This window comes from Rhinopithecus roxellana, chromosome 16, assembly GCF_007565055.1.
Source record: "Rhinopithecus roxellana isolate Shanxi Qingling chromosome 16, ASM756505v1, whole genome shotgun sequence".
Lineage (NCBI taxonomy): Eukaryota > Metazoa > Chordata > Mammalia > Primates > Cercopithecidae > Rhinopithecus > Rhinopithecus roxellana.
In genome coordinates, this window is record NC_044564.1 from 11,260,095 (window position 1) to 11,284,577 (window position 24,483).

Sequence of the window (24,483 nt, forward strand, 5' to 3'; positions counted from 1 at the left end):
GTAAGGTCTCTCTGGAGCAAGTATAGCAGGGGCAGCATGGAGAATGAGGATCCCAGGGAAGGGTCAGGGTGTGCTCCCATTCCCAGAGAGCATCACACTTTCATGGAGAGAGTCCTCGGAGGTGGAGGACTGCCCTGGGCCTGGATTTGTTAAATGGCCCTCTCTCCTGCAGAGGAGATTTCTGGGTACACTGCTTCACCTTCCTAGGGTTCCAGCCCATGGGGTTCCAGCCCTGCAGGGCGGGTTCCTTTCTCATCCTAAGGATGGGGCCTTCCTGATGTTGCAACCACCCAATGGGTTCGCCTTGCCTGCTGCCCAGACAGAGCCAATTTATCAAGGCAGGGGAATTGGAATAGAGAAAGAGTAATTCACGCAGAGCGGCCGTGCAGGATACTGGACTAGAGTTTCATTATTACCAAATCAGTCTCCCCGAGCATTCAGGGATCAGAGTTTTTAAGGACTGCTTGCTAGGTGGGGAGAAAGCCAATGAGCCAGGAGTGCTGATTAGTCACGGTTGGGTGGAAGCCAATGAGCCAGGAGTGCTGATTGGTCAGGGTTAGGGGGAAGCCAATGAGCTGGGGGTTCCAATTGGTCAGAGATGAAATCAGAGGGAGTCCCCACTCTCTTCTTGCACTGAGTCAGATCCTGGGTGGGGCCACAAGGTCAGATGAGCCAGTTTATCAATCTGGGTGATGCCAGCTGATCCATCAACTGCAGGGTCTGCAAAATACCTCAAGCACTGACTTTAGGAGCAGTTTAGGGAGGGTCAGAATCTTGTAGCCTCCAGCTGCATGACGCCTAAACCATAATTTCTAATCTTGTGGCTAATTTGTTAGTCCTACAAAAGCAGTCTAGTCCCCAGGCAAGAAGGAGGTTTTGAGAAAGGGCTATTACCATCTTTGTTTTAAACTATAAACTAAGTTCTTCACAAAGTTAGTTCAGCCTATGCCTAGGAATGAACAAGGATAGCTTGGAGGTTAGTAGCAAGATGGAGTTGGTTAAGTCAGATCTCGTTCATTGTCTCAGTCATAATTTACAGTGGCGGTTTCAATGTCAGCTACTCCAGACAAAGCAAGGCTTCACAGCTTTGGGGAAAACAAGCATCCTCATCCAGACCCCAAGAAAGGGTTCCTGGACCTCCCACAAGAAATAATTTGGGGCAAGTTCATAAAGTAAAAGCAAGTTTATTAGAGAAGTAAAGAAACGAAAGAATGGCTACCCCGTAGGCAGAGAAGCGCTGAGGACTGCCAACTGGCTATTTTTATAGTTATTTCTTGATTACATACTAAACAAGGGGTGGATCTCTCATGAGTTTTCCAAGAAAGGGGCAGGGAACAGAGGGTCCCTCCCTTTTTTAGACTATACATGGTAAGTTCCGGAAGTTGCCATGGTGTTTGTAAACTGTCATGGGAGGTGTGTTTCAACATGCGAATGCATTATAATTAGCATATGGTGAGCAGTGAGGACGACCAAAGGTCACTTTTGTCACCATCTTGGTTTTGGTAGGATTTGGCTGTCGTCTTTACCGCATCCTGTTTTATCAACAGGGTCTTTATGACCTGTATCTTGTGATACCCACCCTGCCAGCCTCCTGTGACTAAAAATGCCTAACCTCCTAGGACTGCAGCCCAGCAGGTCTCAGCCTCATTTCACTCAGCCCCTATTCAAGATGGAATCTGGCTTGAACACCTGTGTCACCCCCAGCCTGACCACAGAAACCACAGTTATAGTTAAGAATCTAGGGTCTAGTGGGCACAGGCCCGCTGCCAGGTGCTGTCCCTTCTTCCAGCCCTCCCGACAGCAGAGGCCTGAGACCTCTGAAAATCAGGAAGGGAGGCGGCGGTCCCCAGCAGAGGGACAGGGACAGCCCAGCCCTGGGGACACTCTTGACCTTGGCTCAGGCCCCAACCTGGCTCAGCCCCTCCTCCGGAGGGAGCCAGACACCCCGAGGTAGCACTGGTGGCATGCAGGAGCCAGGTCTCTCGGGAGATGGGAGAAGCAGGCACCTGCGGCTCCAGGTACCCGCCCAGTGCCAACTGGTCCTACAGAGCCCTTCCAATGCCTGCCTCAGTTACACCTCCCAGAGGCCCCGCAGGTGCACGCATACACACATATACACATGTGATGCACGTGTCATGCAAATACGTTTATGTTACATTAGGTTAATTACACACGCCCCCATGACCTCTCTGTGCTGTGTTAACCACACAAGCCCCCTGACATACTGACTGCAATTTTACAAGTACTTTTTCTTATCGCAACAAAACCCCAAAGTTTGAGAGTATTTATAAAGTATAGCAAAGTTACATTAAATATTTAGAAAAAGTTACTTTTTAGCTCATCTCTCAATTAAGAAAATTTTAAAAACAGTATTTTAAAAAATCTCTAGCTTGTCAGGCTAAACATATTTCTTTATTTCATAGCTTTATTTTTGCATTTCAGAATAAGGCCATCATAGATTCCAGAGAGGACCCCGTTTCTAGAACTCGAGGGTCAAGATTTGAGAGGAATTCCCAGTTCCTCCCTTTACAGTTGAGTGAGGTGCATGTTTTCCTCATTTCAGTTTCCTATTGGAGATTGAAATGCCCAGAATGGAGGGTGGATGGCGCTGAGGGGAGTCCCCCGCTCTGAGGGGAGGTCTCATCCTGACTGTGGCCTGGGGTGTGTGGCTGAGCTTTTTGCTGCCCTAGAAGACTGTCTGGCAGTGAATGGCTGAAGTGTGAAGCTGCAATGCATGTAAAGTCAGTACCTGTCAATGATGTGTCATCCTGTCTAAAAGCTAGGGACCCAGGTCTATGAGAAAAGAGATGTCTGGGTGTAATTTCCTGGGGCAGCACCCCATCATTTAGTTATAAACCCTCAGGTTTGACAACTTGCTAGTTTCTGTCCTGAGGATGGGTCAGCCCCCTGGGTGGGTGGTGTGGCCCCCTCCTGCGGGCCCAGGAAGGAAGGGCCATGCCCAGGGCTGTCCCTGCTTCCCCCTGTCCTGGCTCATCCCAGGCCTTGAACCCAGAGTGAGGAGGGAAGGTCGGGATGGCTCACGGAGGGTGAGCCCTGATCTTCATGGTGCGCACCCTCCAGGAACTCAGAGGAAACGGTGCACATCCCCCCAGAAGTCCCAGACACTCAGCCCTCCCCATGACTTGCATGGAGCTTAGACCAGCTAAGACCCAGGAGGGACCCTTGTAGGGGAGGGAGGGGGCCCACATTAAAAAGCTCAGGGATCATGGCCTCCTTGGACCCTTCTGGATCCTCTCTGAGTAGAGGGTAGAGGACAAGGGCAGGGCTGTTATGAGAGGGATCAGGGACCCAAACAGCCGTACAAGGGTCAGCACTGGCAGATGCTGGGGTGCGGAGCCTCCGAAAGCCTCATCAGGCTGAGTTGGCCGGGAACTGGGGACAGGGGATGGGTCCTCAGGAGGACCAGGAGGTGGCGAGAGGAGAGGCCAGGTGCCGTCCTCAGCAGACACAAGCTCCTGCGCTAATACACTTTGCTGTCTTATAGGTGGCTTGCGGGTGGAAGGAGCCTTGGCTTTCTGATTCTAACTGCACTGGGCTCAGCTGCAGGGCAGCTTTGGGCTGGACACTCATGGCCAAAAGGAGGGTTCTAACCCCCTCAGGAGTGCTTGGGTCCCTTGCACCTGCCTTATGTAACCGCTGTCTCCGTTTTGAAGAGGGAGTCACAGGCACACAGCCACTCTTGCTTTGGCTTGTGAGGAAGTAGTGAGCAGGTCCCACCAATACCCAACAGAGCGGGCGGCAGGAAACCTGGGTGACGGGGGTGAGTGGGCAGAGCTGCAACTGGGAGGCTGGGGGCCTTAGACAGGCAACAGCATCTCTGAGTGCAGGAAAAACTTCCTCTCCAATGCGCCTTCTCACTTCCCCACCATCCAGCTCACAGAGAAGCCCAGATGGTCGAGCCCCAGGAAGGCATTTAGCCTGCCCAGGGACCCGAGCACAGCTGCACTCTGAGCCCATCACAGCGTCAAAGTCTTGTATTTGTTCTTAAGGAAGGTTCCTGCTGGCATGGTCAGAAACACATTCTTACTTGTTGCCAAGGAAAGACAGAGGTTTGAGGTGAGTTAATGTCACAAATCTGGAAGGGCTGATTGTGGAAACAGAGCAAGATTTGAACCTCTTCTGCACAGCAAGACAAACGCAATTTAGAATCACGACATGTGTTTCTTTTACAAACCCTAGGGCCAAGTTCCCAACCCTACCCTCCACCAACTATGTGTGGAGGTGTCCTGACCCTGAGGCCAGCCTGGGTTAGGCAGGTCGCACCTTCATCTCTGACACCTTGTAGCTGTAATTGTATCCTTTCCCCGACTTCCAGTTGATGCCATTTGCAAAGCTGTCATGAGCACCCCTGAGGTAGCGACCATTCAGGTTTGACACATGGCAGGTTCTGTACCACCAAGCTCCCTGATACATCACAGCACAGTTTCTGGTGTTAAGGTCATTGTCCTGGTCTTTGGTGGAGAAGGAGTGGTTGTTGTGGGACGTCAGGGAATCACCTGTGCAGGAGGAAATGTGAGCATCATTACAGGCAATAACATCATTATAGGCAGTATAAGTCTTTATACCTGAGGTCTGGCCTGGTGTGTCCTCCATGTATGGTTAAGCAGGTTATGCACTGCACAATCCAAGAAGTGCAATCCATGACTCCAGTGAATACTACCCTGCTGTTGGCAGTGGTCTTGGCAATTTGTCTTTAGGTCTAGCCCTGCCACCGAATGTGTACTATTTTATTTCACAGAAGAACAGGAGGCAGGGGTCAGGATCATCATTCTCTACTCCAGATTCCACCATGGCAGACCCCTTCCAGCCACGCCCCACAGAGATATCAGCTGCTGTCAGTATGCATAGGTTCCTGCTCTGCAGAGATTTCCTTCCTACCGGATGTCCTTGCTGGGGTTTCTGCAGTCATGCACTGATGTGTCCCGTGACCCCCATGCTACGCAGAGCACAGACGTTAGTGTCTGCATGTAGAGATGGACAAATCGGCTCAGAGAGGTGAGGCCTCTTCTGTAAGGCTGCCAGGACACTGAGCATGCTCTCTCCACTTCGCAAACCCCCCTCAGAAGCCCAGGCCGCACAACCCCAAGCAGACACTCACCCGCACTGCCCTCCACAAAGGCCCCCAGGACCAGATTGTACTTCTCCTCCTCGTCGGCCACCTTGAACGATCTGTACTTAGCAAACTGGTGGTTGTCCTCAAAGTCCACCAGGTCTACACGGAGCTCGCTGGTTCCTGTTAGAGGAAGGTTTCAGGGTCCCAGCAGAAGGGCCCTCTACCTTTAGACATGGGAGCTGGGGATCTGGGGCAGAGCCTGGAAGGAGCTCTGGACTCCACAGAGGCAGAGGGCGGAAAGCACCGCAGCTTCCCCAGGGCCTGTGTAGCTCTGACCCGGCAGGGTGAGCTGAGCAACAGGGCGAGACTCTTGACTCCCAAATCCTAGCGGATTAGAGGCTGAGTTGGGGTTGGGCCCAACCTCCACTATGGGGCTGCTGTGTCCTTCCTTCCCACTCTCAGGATCTGAGATGCCAACGGGGCCAAGACCTGAAGAGGCCTTCAGCCCAGAGCTCTAACCCTCTCTGTCCTGATGTTGCCAGAGCCTGCGGCAGGGGACGCAGCCCTCGGAGGTCCCAGTGCCACCCTGAGTGTGCTCAGGGCCCGATCCCCTGTGGGCTAAGAGGCGCTTATGTTCCAGGTAGCCCAGGCCTAAGGGGCAGGGGCACCCCCATTGAGGACCCCCGAGCCCCAGCAGCGGCGCTACCCTGGGCAGTCAGGGCGTGGATGTTGTCGTTCCCCAGCCAGAACTCCCCCAGCCGACTGCCGAAGCCCTGCTTGTACGCGGCCCAGTCCCGGTAGAAGTCCACGGAGCCGTCCATCCTCCGCTGGAAAACCTATGGAGGAGCCAGGGGACAGGAGGGAACAGGAGCCGGGGGGAGCAGGCGACGTCCCACAGCACGGGGGACCCGCCCTCCAGAGGAGCAGCGTTTGTAGTTGGCAGAGCATCGCAGACTGGGGTCCCCAGCACGCCCACCTGGTCTCCTCACAGACCCCACGGGATGAAGGAGGAAATGGGGGCTCAGAGAGGGGAGGCAACAAGCCCCAAGCCACACAGCAGGAGAGCACCAGGCCCCTCCCAGCCTCCCGCACGGCCTGGACTTTTACCCATGGGTCACCTCCCCCATTATCTCTGTTCCCGACCAGGGGAATAGAGAATTCCAGAGTATGTTCTCCAATCGGGTGTGCAGCCTGGACTCTGGGTCTCCCAGGCTGACCACCTCTGCCCAGGGCCCCTTAGTCCCACACTCACAGTCCAGCCCCCTCCGTCTGTGTCCATGTCACAGAGCACAGTCAGGGGCCGGCAGTCAGGCAGGTAGATGGTGTGCCAGCCACTCAGGAAGTGCCCTCGGTCTAGCAAGTCCTTGCAGGTGCGTGGGCCTGGGAAGGGAACCCAGGGAGTGGCTGCAGGACTGGGGCCTTGGGCAGGGCAGGGGCAGTGGGAGGGAGGTCCAAGAGGGAGGAACAGGGCCATAGGCATCTATATGAACAGAGCAGGACTCTGAGGCCTAGACAGGGACACGGCCCCCAGGGCCACGCAGCTGTGATGGCCACACCCAGTCGGCCTGACCCTCCCACCTCCCAGTGTCGCCCCCACCTTCAGCTCCTGGGCACCCAGCCTTCTGGGGTAGATTAGAAGATAGGAGAAAATTGCCATAGAATGTATGTAAGTTGTCTGGACAATATTTGTCACTTCCTTGAATACAGAGAGGACAAGGAAACGGGCAAGCAACCATTTTCTTTTGTTCCTATTTGTCACTTCATTCCGGCAATGACGTCGTATGACCCTGAACTTCCAGACAAGAACAGCCACAAGCCGTGGGGGAAAGTGGGGATGGCCAGTCACCTGTCAGGCATGGCTGGGGCTCCCCAGGTGCTCCTGTTCATGGATGAGAGAGGACACACGTGTCACAGTTTGGAAATCAGAGCCCTTCAACCCCCACTGGTCCATGGACACTGCGTAGAAAGTGGAGACCATTTTCTGGGCCTCCCCAGGAGGAGATGGTATGGGTCCAGTCAAGGAGTCCCTGACTCTGCTTCTGTTGACCAAATTTTTCTTTCCCTCGAGGGTTGCCTACACTGGCCCCTCCACCACATGCACCCCTTTCAGAGGTCCCTGGGGAAGGAGAGGCCACCATCCCAGAGACTGCTAAGGCCTCCACATGCCAAATAGGGGAAGCCTGGATCTTCAGGGTTCTCCTGAGAACCCAAGGCCTACAAACAGCCCATCTTGGTGGACACGGTAATAATGATGGGGGTAGGGTTGCTTGGGGTCTGGGCACCAACCCTGCATATTTTACGTTTAGACACAACCCATGACTGAGCCTGGGGTTTGGTGAGCGTAGGGTGGTCTTATTCTGAGTAGGTGTGTGGGTAAAGGTGAGTGAGTAAACGGAGCTTCAATTTCCGACTGCATATTTCTCTGATTCTTCAAAATATTCCTCAAGAAAATATATCAGAAAATTCTTTGTTTTAAAGCGGAGAATTTCTAGTAATTCTGTATTTGGAGCTTGTTGGCATGGTTCTCCAAGCCATCTGGGGCTGATCCTGGTTTTCGAGCAGAGTCAGGAGGAGGGGACAAGACAGGGCCTCATGCTCAGGGGACAGAGGCCAGGACTGAGTGGGGCTTAGAGGATTGAGCAGACACTCCCACCCTGCCCTCCCAAAACCATTTCCACCTTAGAGGAACAGGATTTGGCCTCAGACCCACCCTCAGGGCAGATGCTCCTGCATTGAAAACCTTCCCCTACTTGAGAACCTCTTCCCCCATACAGACAGCCCCCCACTAAGAACCCCTCCCCACACTATAAGTCCCTCCCCCAATAATCAGAACCTCTCCCCCATCCCAGAATCTCTCCCCCATACTGACAGCTCCTCCCTCCATGCTGATAACACCTCCCCACAACCTGCCCACTGGGAACCCCTCCCCCAACACACACCCCAAGAACCTCTCCCTACACCACCAAGAACCCCTCTTCCGACACTGAGAACCCAGCTCCCACACTGAGGACCCCACTCCCCCAAACTGAGACCCCCCACATACATTGAGAACCAGCTCCCACACTGAGGACCCCACTCCCCCAAACTGAGACCCCCCAACACACACATCGAGAACCAGCTCTCACACTGAGGACCCCACTCCCCCAAACTGAGACTCCCCCACATACATTAAGAACTAGCTCCCACACTGAGGACCCCACTCCCCCAAACTGAGACCCCCCAACACACACATCGAGAACCAGCTCCCACACTGAGGACCCCACTCCCCCAAACTGAGACCCCCACACACACACATCAAGAACCAGCTGTCACACTGAGACCCCTGCCCTGGACTGAGCCCCAGGAGCGCTGCCTGGGCAGGCGTGGGCTCCCGCCGGAGGACAGCGTGGCAGCCCCAGAAGACCTGCCCACATTCCTCTGCAGCTGGGTCTGGAAGGGCCTCAAAGCCCCTCCTCACTCTTGTCCCCTCCTTACCCTTGGACCCAGGTGGTCCTGCCTTCCCAGGAGGTCCAGGGAGGCCGCGTTCTCCTGCAATTTCCAAAGACACTGCCTTGAGCAAAACTCCTCGGCCCAGGCTCAAAGGCCCACCCTGGAGCTGGCGGCTGTCATTTCCAATCATGACCATGACCCTGCTCGTGCTACGATGTGACTGTGGCCCCACCCGGGCTTGCCCATCCTGCACCAGAAGGTTCTAGACCCAGGACCCAGGCCTCACAGGGCTCTCCTGTTCACTCAGGGGCTGGGAGCTGGAAATCTGGAAACCATGGGTGGAATCCTGGCTGTTTTCCTTCCAAGTGTGAGAACAGAGGGAAATCCCTGGACTCTTTGAGCCCCAGTTTCCTCATCTGAGACAGGTGGAGAAGAGTGTCGTGGCCTCCATGTTGAGGTGGGAAGGCAGAAGGAAGTAGAACTTAGAAGTCATGCTCGTGGCCGAGCAAAGCTGGAATTTGATCAAGGACTAGGAGACAGAGCTACAAAAGCGTGTCCAAATGTGAACTCATGAAATAGTTAAGAAAGACACTCTCTCCATTTCAGAACCCTGTTGGGCCCTAGGAGTCAGCTCTGCTCTTGGCTGTAGCAAGGACCCGACCCAGGCTCTCGATCCAGGAACCACAAGGTGGGGAGGTGTTACCCAACTCAGCATCTAATTTCAAAAAGAGCAAGAGCCAGTGCCCGCCGCCATGCCTGGCCTCCTGATCCGGCCCGCACCTACCTCTCTTTCCATCGGTGCCTGCCTCTCCCTTGGGCCCAGGGGCCCCGGGCAGCCCCGGGCAGCCTCGGAGAATGGTGAGCTTGTCAGAGCCCTCCAGGCCCACCACCTTCACCTCTGCAAAAGCACAGATGGCCACTTACTGTCACCTGGGCCTGAAGACTCCACTGAGCCACAGACACACCACTCAACGGAAAGGCGCCTGCCACCTTGGTGACATCAGGACTGGGCAGATGGCTATAGCCACAGCCACCTCCCTCAGCTGGAGGGTCACCTGGAAGGGAGGTTTTCCTGCCCTGGTGGCCGCTTGGTCTGTCCTCACCTCTCGGGCACTGGTCAGGCAGGAAGGTGATTTGGGGCAGAACCCTGGCCTTGGAGGCTACCCTGCCCGAAGGCAAACCTTACTTACTCTGTACTGTGTGTCCTGAAACAAGTCCCTTAACCCCTCTGAGTCTCTGTTTCCTTACCTACCTAGGGGTGCAGGTTCATTTCAGCTCCTACCATTTGGGATAGCATCCTAATCTCGTCTGTTCTGTAATCAATATCCGGTGAGAAGGACAGGGAGAGAAGGCTACCATCGCGACTCCCACGCCTGATTTTGGAACAGATCTGAGAATGAATGGGCTCCTGTGGGTCCACCTCGTTCCTCCACACAGGGAGGTGTCCTTCAAGGACACAGAACAAGTTGGTGCAAAACTAGAACTGGAATGCAGCTTTGTTGTTTTTAATTAGATAACTCAAATTCAAGTTAGTGTGTTACAAAAATCACACGTGCTATTATTTGATCATTTAGAAACTCTAGAAGTGTTTAAGGAAGAAAATAACGCCACCCTAACCCCACCACTCCACAACGAGCCACTAGGAGTTTCCAAGCGAATCTCTGCTGTTGCTGGCCTGTGTCACACTTCACTCCACCGATGGCTTCTTGAATGTGATGCCAGCCACAGCACACCCCAGATCTCTGTGTCTCACATGCATTCCAGAAATCCCGACACAGATCTCTGCAAGCATCGGGAGCATCGCAATTCCTGACCCTCCATCCCAGCCTCAGGTGGATGTAATCAGGACCTGACTCCAGAACCTGCATTTTCAACCTGCCCTACCATGCATTGAAGCCCATGGTTTGGCACCCGAGTGTCCTCTTGGGAGCCCCGAAGGAGGTCCAGAACTCGTGGGGACAATGTCACCCTTATTGTACCACATCAGGGACACCATGGGAAATGTCATCTCCAGAGCCCAGCAGGTGCTGGACGGAAAGGTCCCACAGTGCTGGTTGCTCACCCCCGCCTAACACCCTGTCTCTCCGTGATGGTGATCATGGCAGAATATCCGACTGGTGTCTGTCCAGCTGGCGCCACAAGCCCCACCTCCCCACACAACACCATGACTGCGCTTTTTACGCTTAGAGGGGGACATGTGGCCCAGGGAGGTCGGAAACCTGCCTCGGTTTCCATTATGGGAGGGCAAGCAGAAGAAGCCCCGTCTCTGACATGCCACATCCATTCAGGGCCTCTGCATTTGTTCACATAAGATGAGGTGTGCAGAGCTGCTGTTTTGCTAGACGATGCACCACATGGCCTGGTGCAAGGCCTGGAAGCCAGGAAGCCACCAATCACGAAGCTGCCAGCTTTCAGGGATGAGAAGTTTCCAAGAAGCAGCCCTGGAGTGCCCTTACCTGGACAGGTGTCTGCCGCCTGGACAGCCCAGGCCAAGCCCAGGAAAGTGAGCAGCAGGGTGGCAGGGCCCAGGACCCTCACAGCTCTGTCCAGGTCCATCGCTTCTGGTCTTTGCTTCAAGAGGCCCCTGCGCTCTTATAGGGCTAGAGGAGCCAGCCTCCCTCAGACTCCAATTTCTCATCTTCCGAGTGACAGCCGCTTCCTCTCCGTGGGCTTGGTGACGTCAGCAGGAGGTGCGAGATCATCTCCAGGGCTGCTCCCTTCCCCCCGCCCGGGGATACCATGGCGACTCTCATCCCTGCAGGGGGACGGTCTCCTTCCGGGGAACAGGCTGACTTGCTTGTGGCCTTGCGTAAAGCCCAGGCCCATCCTCCCACCTTTGTTCAGCGGTGAGCAGATGACACCATGAGCTGAGAACGGGGAACAAGGAAGGGTTTGCTAAAGACGTTCTGCTTCAAAGAGGTCTCTCTGTTATCCGAATACCTAGAGTCCCCGTGGCCAGAGCTGGTCATGGGCCACTGGTGTGGGCCTTACATAGTAACCCTCACCACGCCATGAGCAGACTTGGGACGTTCCTCAGGAGGCTTGGAAACTGCCACTATGAGGTCCAGGCAGGCTGCCAGGGTGAAAAGGAGAGGAAAATGCGCGTGTGTTCAGCGTTTCCTGGGGCAGTATGTACAGCACAGTGGCACACACACAGGAGGGAAAGGACAGAAGGGTGGGGAGCCTGGGGGACTATGACCCAGGTGCACATCTGAGGGGGAGACCTTGAGCGTGAACGCAGGGGCTTAGCCTGTAGGGAGGATGAGAGGAGGCGAATTTCACTCCTAGGGCCCAGGAAACCGCCTGAGCTCTGAGGCCAGGCATCCCACCTATAGGATGGCTGTGGACGTCAGTGGTTGTATTCGCCTTTTGGAGAAGAGCTGGCCTGAAGGTGCACTCTCACCTGGGACTGAGCCAGGTTAGAGACAGTAGCAGGTGGGGCCCCAGAGGCCGTATACTTAAAGCCCCCAGAGACAGAACCAGCACTGCACCTTCCACTACCACCCCCGCACCCTGCTACCTGCTGCCATCGGGATGCGGGGGTGCCTCCTTCCTTAGCAAGATCAGTAGAAGGAGTTTTAACTGTGACCCCAGCCCAGCAAAGTCATGCAAGAAACAAAATCCCGTCGGATATTCCTTCAATGCCCATGGAGATGTGCAGTCCTGGGATGATGACGAGTTAAGAACCCCCCTCGGGTTCCATGGTGTTTAGGGCAGACCTCTCAAGACTTAAGGCTATGTCAGATGCAGATGAGGTCCAGGGATGAACCTGGGGAAGACACAGGCTCCATGGCGGTGCAGATACGGAACGTAGGAAGATGGCTTGGAAGCGTCTTCCTCAAAGTCCTGAAGTCACCTGCAGAGGAGCCAGCTCCCTGGAGCTGCCCAGTGAAACCCCAGCAGCCAAAATTTCAGGTCCTTAGGCAAGTTCCTTTACGGCATGCTATTTGTCACTCTTAATAGAAGCATCTTTCAAGCCTGGATGACTTATAATTAAGCCTAGAAGACTTCAAAAGCTCAAAGACATTATATTAATATTTTAGTGTTCAAAAATCTAAAAAATATGCTGTTTAAAGTACTTGTAATAATCAAGAGAATTTGGCCTATTGGAGTAGGTGCAGGGTAACTTCAACAGAAAATGGCCACTTGAGTAATTGATTTGGCAGAATGCATTTATGCAGAAACCTTACTGAATTCATATAAACTATTGAATCAGTTTATTGGAACTCTGAGTTTATCACATGGTGAATTTAAACGATTACATTTCTAACAGTTCATATTCAGAAGGATTTTTTAAAGTTAGACAAGGTACTAAAGGATGAATGTGGGTATATTAAATGTATAAATGCAGTAACAACGTTTGAAGGTGTTTAGTTAGCTAAGTTAGGGAATGGACCAAGAATTATTCACAGGTTCCTTATACGTGGTTATTAAAAAGATAGAAGAATAAGATTTATAAGTCACACTTTAAAAATGAAGGCAGAATGCAGCTTTTAAAGTGCAATTTTTATTTTTATTTTTATTTGAGATGGAGTTTCGCTTTTGTTGCTCAGGCTGGAGTGCAATGATTTGATCTCGGTTCACCACAACCTCCACCTCCCAGGTTCAAGCAATTCTCCTGCTTCAGCCTCCTAAGTAGCTGGGATTACAGGCATGCACCACCATGCCTGGCTACTTTTTGTATTTTTAATAGAGACGGGGTTTCTTCACGTTGGTCAGGCTGGTCTTGAACTCCCGACCTCAGGTGATCCACCCACCTCGGCCTCCCTAAGTGTTGGGATTACGGATGTGAGCCACCGTGCCCAGCCCTAGAGTACGATTTTTAATAAATGGAAATAATTAAATTTGAATTCGTTTTAGAAAACAAAGGAAGACCTGAAAAGTCTGTGGTGAACTCAAAATTGCCCACAAATGATAACACATAAAAACCAAAGCCCTCACAGGCACCAGTATAAACGTTGGTGGGGGGTGCTTCCAGGGGTCACGTCACTCGTTACGGGTGAGGAGGCTGAGGCCCAGAGGAAAGGCAGAAGGTCCTACAAGGGACATGGCCAGTCCATGGCTGAGCCAGCATCCAGCCCCAGCTCCTCAGGTCCCACCCCAGGGCCTTTTCTACCCCCCTGTATTAATCAGGGTTCTTTTAGAGGAATGGAACTAATAGGATAGATATAGATAAAGAAGAGTTTACTAAGTATTAAATTACAGGATCACAATAGGCTGTCTGCAAGCTGAGGAGCAAGGAAAGCCAATCTGAGTCTCAAAACGGAAGAACTTGGAGTCTGATGTTCGAGGGCAGGAAGCATCCAGCATGGAAGAAAGATGTAGGCTGATAGGCTAGGCCCATCTCACTTTTTCATGTTTTTCTGCCTGCTTTTTATTACTGGCAGCCGATTAGATGGTGCCCACCAGACTCAGGGTGGGTCTGCCTTCCCCAGCCCACGGAACTCAAATGTTCATCTCCTTTGGCAGCATCCTCTCAGAAACACCCAGGATCAGTACTTCGCATCTTTCAATCCAATCAAGTTGACACTCAGTAGTAACCATCACATCCCCCTTCCAGAAGTTTCCCTCCCACACAAGCTACCTCTGTGCCTGAGCTCAGGTCTCCACCCTCAGGTTGCCAGCTGTTCTAGGACAGGTGATGCTGTGCACAGGAGACAGACCAGGCAGGCATGGATTCCGTCTGTGAGGTCTCTTAACGTGACTACCTTCTCACAAAGGCCAGGAGGAGAGAAATGGAGAATGGGGCCATGAGACTCTTGTAGCAGACAGCAGTGGCGTGGCTTCATGTTTCCGGAAGGTCAACTGTGATCATGGAAAGAGATTTACTACAAATTCTAACGTGGCCACTGAAATAACAACTTTCTACAGATTCAAGCCATGCAAAGTATGTTCTCCGACAACAATGGAATTAATTAGAAATCAAGAAAAGAAGTGTGTCTAGAAAATCCTCCCAAATATTTGGATGCTAAATAACATTCTTCTAAATAAGATACAGGAAACAGAAGAGGCCAAAGGAGAAATTAGAAAGAATTTTGAATTGAATAAAAACAAAAAAGCAGTAAAATACAGTTTGCATGGTGTTCCTAAAGCACTCCTTGGGAGGCAGATTACAGTGTAAAATGCCCACTAAAAAGGAAGAAAGGCCTCAGGTCAACAGCCTCTGCTTGCATCTCAAGACTAGAAAAACAAGAGCAAATTAAATCTGAAGTAGAAAGAAGAGAATGAATAATAATGAAAAAGAGCAGAAAAACAATACAACTGAAGCCAATTCTTTGAGAAGGTAAATAAAATTTATAAACCTTTAGTCAGACTGAAGAAAAGAGAAAAAAGAGAGAGAATGCAAAATATCACTATTAGGAAGAGATCAATGACCTCACTACATCTTCTACAATTATTAGGAATATAAGGGGATATTAAAACACTTTAGCACCAATATATTCAACAGCAGAAATGAAATGGACAATTTCTTTGAACCACCAAAGTCACTCAAGAAATACGTAAGTCGAACAACTGGGGTGGTGGCTCACGCCTGTAATCCCAGCACTTTGGGAGGTTGAGGCGGGTAGATCACCTGAAGTCAGGGGTTTGAGACCAGCCTGGCCAACATGACGAAACCCTGTCTCTACTGAAAATACAAAAATTAGCTTGTGTGGTGGTGGGCACCTGTAATCTCAGCTACTCAGGAGGCTGAGTCAGGAGAATCGCTTGAACCCAGGAGGTAGAGGTTGTGGTGAGCCAAGATCGTGCCATTGCACTCCAGCCCAAGTGACAAGAGCAAAACTCTATCTCACAACAAAACAAAACAAAACAAAACAAAACTATACATATAAAATAAACTGAAATTGTAGTTAAGCCTTTATTTTTATTATAAAGAAGTTTATCAGGATAATGTGGTACTGATGTGAAGGTAGACATACAGACCAATGGAACAAACAAGAGAGTCCACGAAGAAATAGAGAGTCTGCAGAATAGAGAGCCCAGCAAAAAAATCTCCAGGCCCAGACAGCATCACTGATGAAATCTACCAAATATTTAAGGAAGAGATAATAACAATCCTTCCCACATTCTTTCTGAAAATCAGAAAGTTGCAACTACTTCATCACTCATTCTATGAGGCCAGCATTTCTCCAATAGCAAAAGTAGATAGAAATCATTGCAAGAAAAAAGTAACTATAGACTGATAGCCCTCATGAACATAGATACCACAATTGTAAGCAAAATTTTAGCAAACTGAACCTGTCTATGAAAATAATGAAGAACATACCATGCTCATGGATAGGAAGAATCAATATCGTGAAAATGGCCATACTGCCCAAGGTTATTTCTAGATTCAATGCCATCCCCATCAAGCTACCAATGACTTTCTTCACAGAATTGGAAAAAACTGCTTTAAAGTTCATATGGAACCAAAAAAGAGCCCGCATTGCCAAGACAATCCTAAGTCAAAAGGACAAAGCTGGAGGTATCACGCTACCTGACTTCAAACTATACTACAAGGCTACAGTAACCAAAACAGCATGGTACTGGTACCAAAACAGAGATATAGACCAATGGAACAGAACAGAGTCCTCGGAAATAATACCACACATCTACAGCCATCTGATCTTTGACAAACCTGAGAGAAACAAGAAATGGGGAAAGGATTCCCTATTTAATAAATGGTGCTGGGAATATTGGCTAGCCATAAGTAGAAAGCTGAAACTGGATCCTTTCCTTACTCCTTATACGAAGATTAATTCAAGATGGATTAGAGACTTAAATGTTAGACCTAATACCATAAAAACCCTAGAAGAAAATCTAGGTAGTACCATTCAGGACATAGGCATGGGCAAGAACTTCATGTCTAAAACACCAAAAGCAACAGCAGCAAAAGCCAAAATTGACAAATGGGATCTAATTAAACTAAAGAGCTTCTGCACAGCAAAAGAAACTACCATCAGAGTGAACAGGCAACCTACAGAATGGGAGAAAATTTTTGCAACCTACTCATCTGACAAAGGGCTAATATCCAGAATCTACAAAGAACTCAAACAAATATACAAGAAAAAAACAAACAACCCCATCAAAAAGTGGGCAAAGGATATGAACAGACATTTCTCAAAAGAAGACATTCATACAGCCAACAGACACATGAAAAAAGGCTCATCATCACTCGCCATCAGAGAAATGCAAATCAAAACCACAATGAGATACCATCTCACACCAGTTAGAATGGCAATCATTAAAAAATCAGGAAACAACAGGTGTTGGAGAGGATGTGGAGAAATAGGAACACTTTTACACTGTTGGTGGGATTGTAAACTAGTTCAACCATTATGGAAAACAGTATGGCAATTCCTCAAGGATCTAGAACTAGATGTACCATATGACCCAGCCATCCCATTACTGGGTATATGCCCAAAGGATTATAAATTATTCTACTACAAAGACACATGCACACGTATGTTTATTGCGGCACTATTCACAATAGCAAAGACTTGGAATCAACCCAAATGTCCATCTGTGACAGACTGGATTAAGAAAATGTGGCACATATACACCATGGAATACTATGCAGCCATAAAAAAGGATGAGTTTGCGTTCTTTGTAGGGACATGGATGCAGCTGGAAACCATCATTCTTAGCAAACTATCACAAGAAGAGAAAACCAAACACCGCATGTTCTCACTCATAGGTGGGAACTGAACAATGAGGAAACTTGGACTCGGGAAGGGGTACATCACACATTGGGGCCTATCATGGGGAGGGGGGAGGGGGGAGGAATTGCATTGGGGAGTTATACATGATATAAATGATGACTTGATGGGTGCCACCAACATGGCACAAGTATACATATGTAACAAACCTGCACGTTATGCACATGTACCCTAGAACTTAAAGTACAAAAAAAAAAAAAAAAAAAAAAAAAAAAAACAATAAACAGCAGGCATAAAAAAAAAAAAAGAAAAGAAAATAATGTATCATGAGCAAGTGAGGTTTCGCCCAGGAATAGGATGTTTGTTTACCACTTGAAAATCAATGTAATTCTCTATTTTACCATATTAAAAATGATATATGACAATCTCAAAAGAAACAGAAAAAGATTTGAACATTTTCATCAATTCTAGATGAAAAAAGGCTCTCCAAAAATAAAGAATAGAAAGTATTCGTTTTCTATCATTGTGTAGAGAATTACCACATCTTAGCAGCTTAAAAGAACACCTGTTTATTATCTCATAGTTTTTGTGGGTCAGGAGTCCATGCACAGTTTAGTGGGGTCCTCTGCTAAGGTCTCAAAAGCAACAATCGAGGTATGAGATAGGGCTATAGTCTTATCTTTGGTTCAACTGGGGAGTGGTCTGTTTTTAAGCTCGTTCAGTTTAGGGGCAGACTGCAAACCCTTGTCATTGTATTAATAGGAATTGAGGGATCCATTTTCTTGCTGGTTTTTGGTTGGAAGATGCCCTTTATTCCTAAAGACTACCCACAATTCCTGTCCCATGGGGTTCCCCAAATGGTCACTTCCTCTCTCAAAACCAACAAGGGAGTGAGAGACTCCAGTAAGACCAACAAGATGGGAGATACTATCTTATGCAGTAATCATGTGCACATAATCACATGCACAGCTTCCTCTTTGCCATACTCTGTTGGTTAGAAGCAAATCACAGATTCTCTCTACACTCAAGGAGGGTGGGGGCTGGTGGGGACCAGACATGGCTGTAAGCAATGAGAGGCAAGGATCCTGGGGGATGCCCTGGGGACTGTCTACCATGGAAGGAAGCTTGCTCAAGGGCATCCACAAAAAAACCCACAGTTCACATCACGTTGAATGGTACAAGACTGAATGAATGCAATTAGAACAACCAGGAGCAAGAGAAGGCGTCCACTCCCACCATTTCTACTCAGCAAGGTGCTGAGGTCCTCAGCAAAGTACTAGAGGTCAGTGTCACTGGCAAGAAAAAAAAGTCATGAATGTTAGGAAAGGAAGAAGTAAACCATCTTTTTCAATTTAACACATGACATGATTCTGTAGAAAATCTGATCAAATCTGTGAAAACTCTAGTAGAAGTACAAAGTGAGTTTAGCAAGGTTGTAGTATATAACTTCAATATACAAAATCCATTTTTTTTTCAAATCACCAATGAATAATCAGAAATTAATTAAAACACCATTTACCATAGCATTGAAAATATAAAATACTTACGGATAAATCCAATGAAATATGTGTAAGACCTATTCAGAAAACTACAAGATATTGTTGGAAAAAATTAAAGATCTAAGTAAATGAGAGATTATACCTAGTTCATGGATAGGAAGATTCAATAATGTTTAGCTGCCTAATCTCCCCATATTGATCTGCAGATGCAACACAGGCCAAATAAAAATCCCCGCAGCTTTTTAAATGCAAACTGAAGTTGATTGTAAAATTTATATGGAAAAACACAGGATGTAGAATACCAAAACATCTTTTAAAAAAAAATTTTGAGGGGTCAATACTACCTAATTTTGAGAATTATTATAAAGCAACACTATCAAGAAAATGGTTGCTTGGATGTAAAGACAGACAAATAGAACAATGAAACAGAATAGAGATTTTAGAAATAGACCTACATGGATGTGGAAATTGATATTTGATAAAAGCACAAAGGAAATGTAGTGGAGAAAAGCTAGACTTTTCAATAAGTGGTGCTGGACTAATTGAATATATAACAAAAAGAACATTGATCCCTACCTCACACTATGTAGAAAAATGAATTTGAAATAGATCACAGCCCTCAGTGGGAAATAGAAAAGACAAAACTTCCAGAAGAAAACATTGGAATTAGGCAATGATTTCTTGGAAAGGATACTAAAAGCATAATCTCCAAAAGCAAAATATTGATTAATGGATTATATCAAAATTAAAATATTCTGTTGTTTGGGCTGGGCACAGTGGCTCCTGACTGTACTCCCAGGACTTTGGGAGGCCGAAGTGGGCAGATCACTTGAGGCGAAGAGTTTGAGACCAGCCTGGCCAACATGGTGAAACCCCATCTCTACTTAAAATACAAAAAATGAACTGAGTGTGGTGGCATACACCTGTAATGCCAGCTACTTGGGAAGCTGAGGCATGAGCATCACTTGAACCTGGGAGGTGGAGGTTACAGTGAACCAAGATTGAGCCACAGCACTCCAGCCTGGGTGACAGAGCAAGACCCTATCTCAAAAAAAAAAAGTTCTGCCATTTGAAAGGCTGTGTTAAGGGAATAAAAAGAAAGCCACAGTTCAAATGAAAATCCCAGCAGCCCTACTTTTGTACAAATTGAAGAATCAACTTCGATTTGTACAAAAACAGAGCTGCTGGGATTTTCATTTAGACTGCATTGCATCTGCAGATCAATTTCAGGAGAATAGGCAGCTTAACATCATTGACTCTTCTTAGCCACAGACTCAGAGAATATATTTGCAAATCATATGTTGCAGGCTGAAGAATGGCCCCAAAGCCCATCGACTATACATGGCAAAATGCAGATGAGATGAAGGGTCGTGACCCGGGGAGATGATCCTGGCTTCTCTGAGTGGGCCTGATGTAATCCCAAAGGTCCTTCTAAATGAGGAACAGTAGAGTTAGGGTCAGGGAGGAAAAGGAGGCAATGAGGACAGAAGCCAAGGTTGGAGTCACACTCTGCAGATGAAGGGAGGGGCCATGAGTTATCATGCAGCAGTCTCTAACAGCTGGAAAAGTCAATGAAGCAGATTCTCCCCAGAAGCCTCCAGAAGGAACCCAGCCCTATCGACAACTTGAGTTTAGGCTTCTAACTTCCACAACCGTAGAATAATAATTTCGTGTGACTGTAAGCCTCTAAACTTGTGGTAATTATCTTACAGCAGCAATAGACTCTCATGGATCACATACAGTTGATAAAGGGGTAGTACTCAGAACACAGAGAGAACTCTTCAAACTCAGTAAAAACAAAACTAACCCTCGGATTAGGAAAACAGGCACACGATGTGAAAGGATGCTTCACTGAAGAAATGTATGGATATATAGCAAACAAGCCTATGAAAAGATGCTCGACATCATTCGTCATAAGGAAAATGGAAACAAAACATGATGAGACATCACCACACACCTGTGAAAATGGCGCAACCAGAAAGGACTGACGATACCCAGTGCTGACAAGGATGTGGAAGACCAGCCTCTCTTGCACCTGCTGGACGCAGCAGGGCAGGAAAACTGCTTTGCAATTTCACAAAAAACTAAAAACATACCTGCTGATATGGTTTAGCTGTGTCCCCACCCAAATCTCAAATTGTAGCTCCCATAATTCCCATGCGGGAAGGACATGGTGGGAGGTAATTGAACCATGAGGGCGGGTCTTTCTTGTGCTGTTCTCGTGATAGTGAACAAGTCTCACGAGATTTGATGGTTTTATAAAGGGGAGTTTCCCTGCACACGCTCTCTCTTGCCTGCTGCCAGGCAAGACGTGACTTTGTTCCTCCTTTGCCTTCTGCCATGATTGTGAGGTCTCCCCAGCCATGGGGAACTGTGAGTCCATTAAACCTCTTTCCTTTATAAATTACCGTGTCTTGGGTATGTCTTTATGAGCAGTGTGAGAACGGACTAATACACCTACCGTACAATCCAACAATTTCCAAGCCTGGATATTAACCCAGGAGAAATGAAACCATATATCTACACAAAGACCTGTGCACAGAGGTTCATAGCAGCCTGGTTTGTCGTGGCCCCAGTTGGAAGCGACCTAAATGTCCATCAACACCGGAACAGATACACAGCTGTGGTCCATCCACACACGGAGTATGACTCTGCTGAATGGATACACAGCTGTGGTCCATCCACACACAAAGTATGACTCTGCAGTGAAAGGAAACGAACCGCTGTGCACAGTACAACATCATGACCCTTAAAATAGGTCTGCCGAGGAGAGGAAGACAGGCAGCAGAGAGTGGATAGGATACGATTTTCACTCATAAAAAATATTAGGAAAATAAGCTGTAGTGACAGAGACAAGCGCAGACATTGTCTGGGGACACAACAAGGGGGGCCAGATGGGGGTGGGATTGCAATGAGGAAGCTTCTGGGGGTGACAGATCTGTTCCTTGTCTCTACTGTGGTGCTGGTTTCACGGGTGCATCTTCTGTCAAGCTACTCAAGTTGTACACTTGAAAGCCATGTAGCTTATTCAATGTCAAGTACACCCCTGTAGGCTCTTAGAAAAGAAAATCCTACGGGACCCAGAGCATAAGCTTTCTGATGGCTCTTGGGGGCCCTTCCTCTCGGGTGAGGGGCAGCCAGGACTCCTGCCCATCACAGTCCTCCACCTCCCCACAGACCCACATCCTCCCTCCTGGCACTGGGTTCCAGCAGGAGCTCAGGAGGGGCCGGGCAGGGAGCCCAGTGCCCACTCTGCACAGCTCCCTGGTCCCAGAGGGTCTGGGGCCCCAGAGCCAGAGAAAGGCGAAGAACAGAGGACTGGGTGTGGGCTCAGCGTGCGGTCACAGGGGAGTGAGCACGCAGCGGCAGCACAGCCCAGCCCCACTCCTCTCTACTTCCCACCCTTTTCTTGGTCAGGATGACAAGGTGACCTGGCGAGTGGGACCCTCGAGATGCCAGGCATGTGCCCCCCATCAAACTGCCAAGCAGGAGGACACAGGAATGGCCCAGACAGTGGCCCCCAGACCAGGATGCAGTCAGTGATCCCAGAAACCACAAGCCATGAAAACCACACTCAGTGGCCAAGCTGTGGGAATCCATAGCAGAGACAACCCATTCCACCAGTCCTCAGCGCTGAACACTGGGCTGGACAAGGAATATTGCCCTGCCTGATTCAGATCACACGTTCTGAGTAGATTATAGAAGAGTGGTAACCGTAATCAAACCCAGGCCTGCCCACTCAGGGTCTCTCGTAGTGCTCAGATAAATAAATAAAAAGTACAAGGCATATTAGAAAAGAAAACACACTTTGGGCAAGGAAACTAAAAACCATGTCGGCCGCAGTGGGAACGGGGTCGCCTGGCTCCGGGGTCAGAGGGCAGCGCCTTTGGGTAGGGAATGGAGAGAGGGCACACTGAGCCCAGTTCTGGTGCTGGAGGAGACCTGTGCAGTGAGGATTCTGATCCACTTAAGGGAGGAGGCTCCAAGCGCACAAGCTGCCTTCTGCCAGCTTCCCTCCCACCTCCCTCCCACCCCACCTTCATCCTGATACCTCTCCCTCCTCTGGGGCTCAGCGTCATCTCCCCTCCCCTCGGAGCATCTGTGACGACTCAGTCTGGGGGCTCACATGATACTCTCTGAGTCCCCCTTCCTTTATCACAGTGCAGCGGCTGTGCGGTCAGCAGTGGGTTGGCTGTCCCCCCGCGGGGCCGGGCTCTGTGCTCAGGGTGGAGTCCCCCTTGCTCACAGTGGCTGCTTGGGGCTCAGTACAGGAGGCACCCAGGGCACCCCCGAGAGCACTCATTGCTGCCACTCAGGCACAGCCTCCCTCCACGGAGGTAACATGGACTTGGCCCCCCAGGGGCGCAGCTGAACTCAGAGGCCAGGTGGTAGAGGTGCAGGGAGTGGCAGGCGTCACGGCCCCCAGGGGTGAAGGCTGGGACTGGGAATTTCTGGGCACCCCCTGGCCCTTGCCATTCCCAGGTCTATACTCAGCCCTCCCAGTGAGCCCACGGACCCCTGCACTCACACTAGGGCTGGGTGGACAAGGCTCCAGGCAGTGGAGTCAGAGCCGTGGGGCTGCGAGACCTGCTGCCTCAGCGGGGGCAATGTGCTGGGGGCTGCTGTCTCCCACACGGAGCTGCGGCCAGCAGAACTCGGGGAAGCCAGCATCCAGTGTCCCACGGCAGGGGGTTTGCCAGGTGCCATCAGCCACCTCCACATTAACTCCTTCAGGCCAGGATGTCCCTTGGGCAGAGGAACCCTGCCTAGTCCAGGGGCTGTCCGCAGGGGAGTCCAAGAGTAGACAGAAGGACCACCAGAGTCAGATCCGATTCATCCTCCCAGGCCTGGGGCAAACCCACCCCATGTGAAGCCCCCAACAACAGGAATTTGTGGGCCCCCCACCTCCTGCAGCTGTCTGTCCCCCTTATGCAGTCTATGGGTCCTTACAGATAGCGGGAGCTCAGGAACAGTGCGGTGTCCATCTGAGGGGCCTGTTTCGTGATCACATAGCCCTCACCTGCACCAGGAGCACCCGAGAGCAGGAGCCAAGGCTCCTCCATGCTCCGCATACCCTCCCCTGCGGGCCTCAGCCCCTCGAGGCCTCTGCTAGAGGCTTATGGGTCCCTGTAGGTCACAGGTTGAGAATAGTCATCTGTACAGCAGCCGCACTGGGCCTGCCAGCATTTCCACCTGGCGAGTTGAGTGGAGCAGAGAAAAGGCAGAAGGAAGCCTCGGAGAGACTAACAAAAGCAAAAGCAAAGCCAGAGGCCCAGAGAGGGCCCTGAGTTCCAGAGGTGGGGACGGGAGCCTGCAGGGGTCTGAGCCCTCTCCAGGAGAGACAGACTGAGGCTGGGGAGAACCCTCCATCCTCTGCTGGGTCTGGGCTTAGGGCAGCTGGTCCCAGGAGAGGGCCTGCTTGGCTGACTGGGAGGAAAACAGGTGTTGTCAGGCCTTATGCAACCCACAGTTTTGTGAGCTCAGCCTTCTGGCTACTTCCAAGAGGAAATGCTTGCGGGAGGAGGACTTTCCCACCCTTCATCTCCGACACTCAGATCCATCCCACCCACTTGCCTCCTTCAAATCTTTGCTTCATTCTTGATGAGGGATTCACGCGCACACAATCACCTTTGCTACAACAGGGGACCCCAGGAGGCAGGTGGCAGGAAGCCCCAGCAGGGGTGCCAAGTGGGCAGAGCAGGGGCCAGGCAGTCGGGGTCAGGTGGCTGTGAGTGCAGGGGTCAGCGAACATTCTCTGTAAGGGACTGTTTAACACACAATTCAGGAGTTGTGAGTCATATGGCCTCTGTCCCAACTACCCTATTCTGCCTGGCGTTTGGAA

General features: G+C 50.0%; 1 protein-coding gene across 3 annotated transcripts; it reads right to left on the minus strand.

Moving 5' to 3' along the window:
• Positions 1-2,125: 2,125 nt before the first annotated feature.
• On the minus strand, positions 2,126-11,100 carry FCN2 (ficolin 2). Of its 3 annotated transcripts, XM_010372762.2 has the most exons (8): positions 10,960-11,100; positions 9,288-9,401; positions 8,549-8,602; positions 6,921-6,953; positions 6,327-6,454; positions 5,781-5,910; positions 5,120-5,254; positions 2,126-4,517 (listed from the first exon to the last, which is right to left on the minus strand). In XM_010372762.2, exons 1-8 carry the CDS (start codon positions 11,057-11,059, stop codon positions 4,270-4,272), a joined length of 942 nt encoding a protein of 313 aa, XP_010371064.1. In that variant the 5' UTR covers positions 11,060-11,100; the 3' UTR covers positions 2,126-4,269. The 3 variants fall into 3 exon arrangements, with proteins under 3 accessions (XP_010371064.1, XP_010371065.1, XP_010371066.1); XM_010372763.2 differs by lacking the exon at positions 8,549-8,602; XM_010372764.2 differs by lacking the exons at positions 8,549-8,602; positions 9,288-9,401.
• Positions 11,101-24,483: the final 13,383 nt, after the last annotated feature.

What these genes read in the sequence shown, in the direction of transcription:
- FCN2 (XM_010372762.2), bottom strand. Translation starts at nt 11,059, where the DNA reads ATGGACCTGGACAGAGCTGTGAGGGTCCTGGGCCCTGCCACCCTGCTG. An exon ending in CCACGCCCTGACTGCCCAGG is followed by an intron (nt 5,255 to 5,780) that starts GTAGCGCCGCTG and finishes TTCCTCTAACAG; the next exon opens with GAACCAGCGAGCTCCGTGTA. An exon ending in CTTTGTGGAGGGCAGTGCGG is followed by an intron (nt 4,518 to 5,119) that starts GTGAGTGTCTGC and finishes CCTCCTGCACAG; the next exon opens with GTGATTCCCTGACGTCCCAC.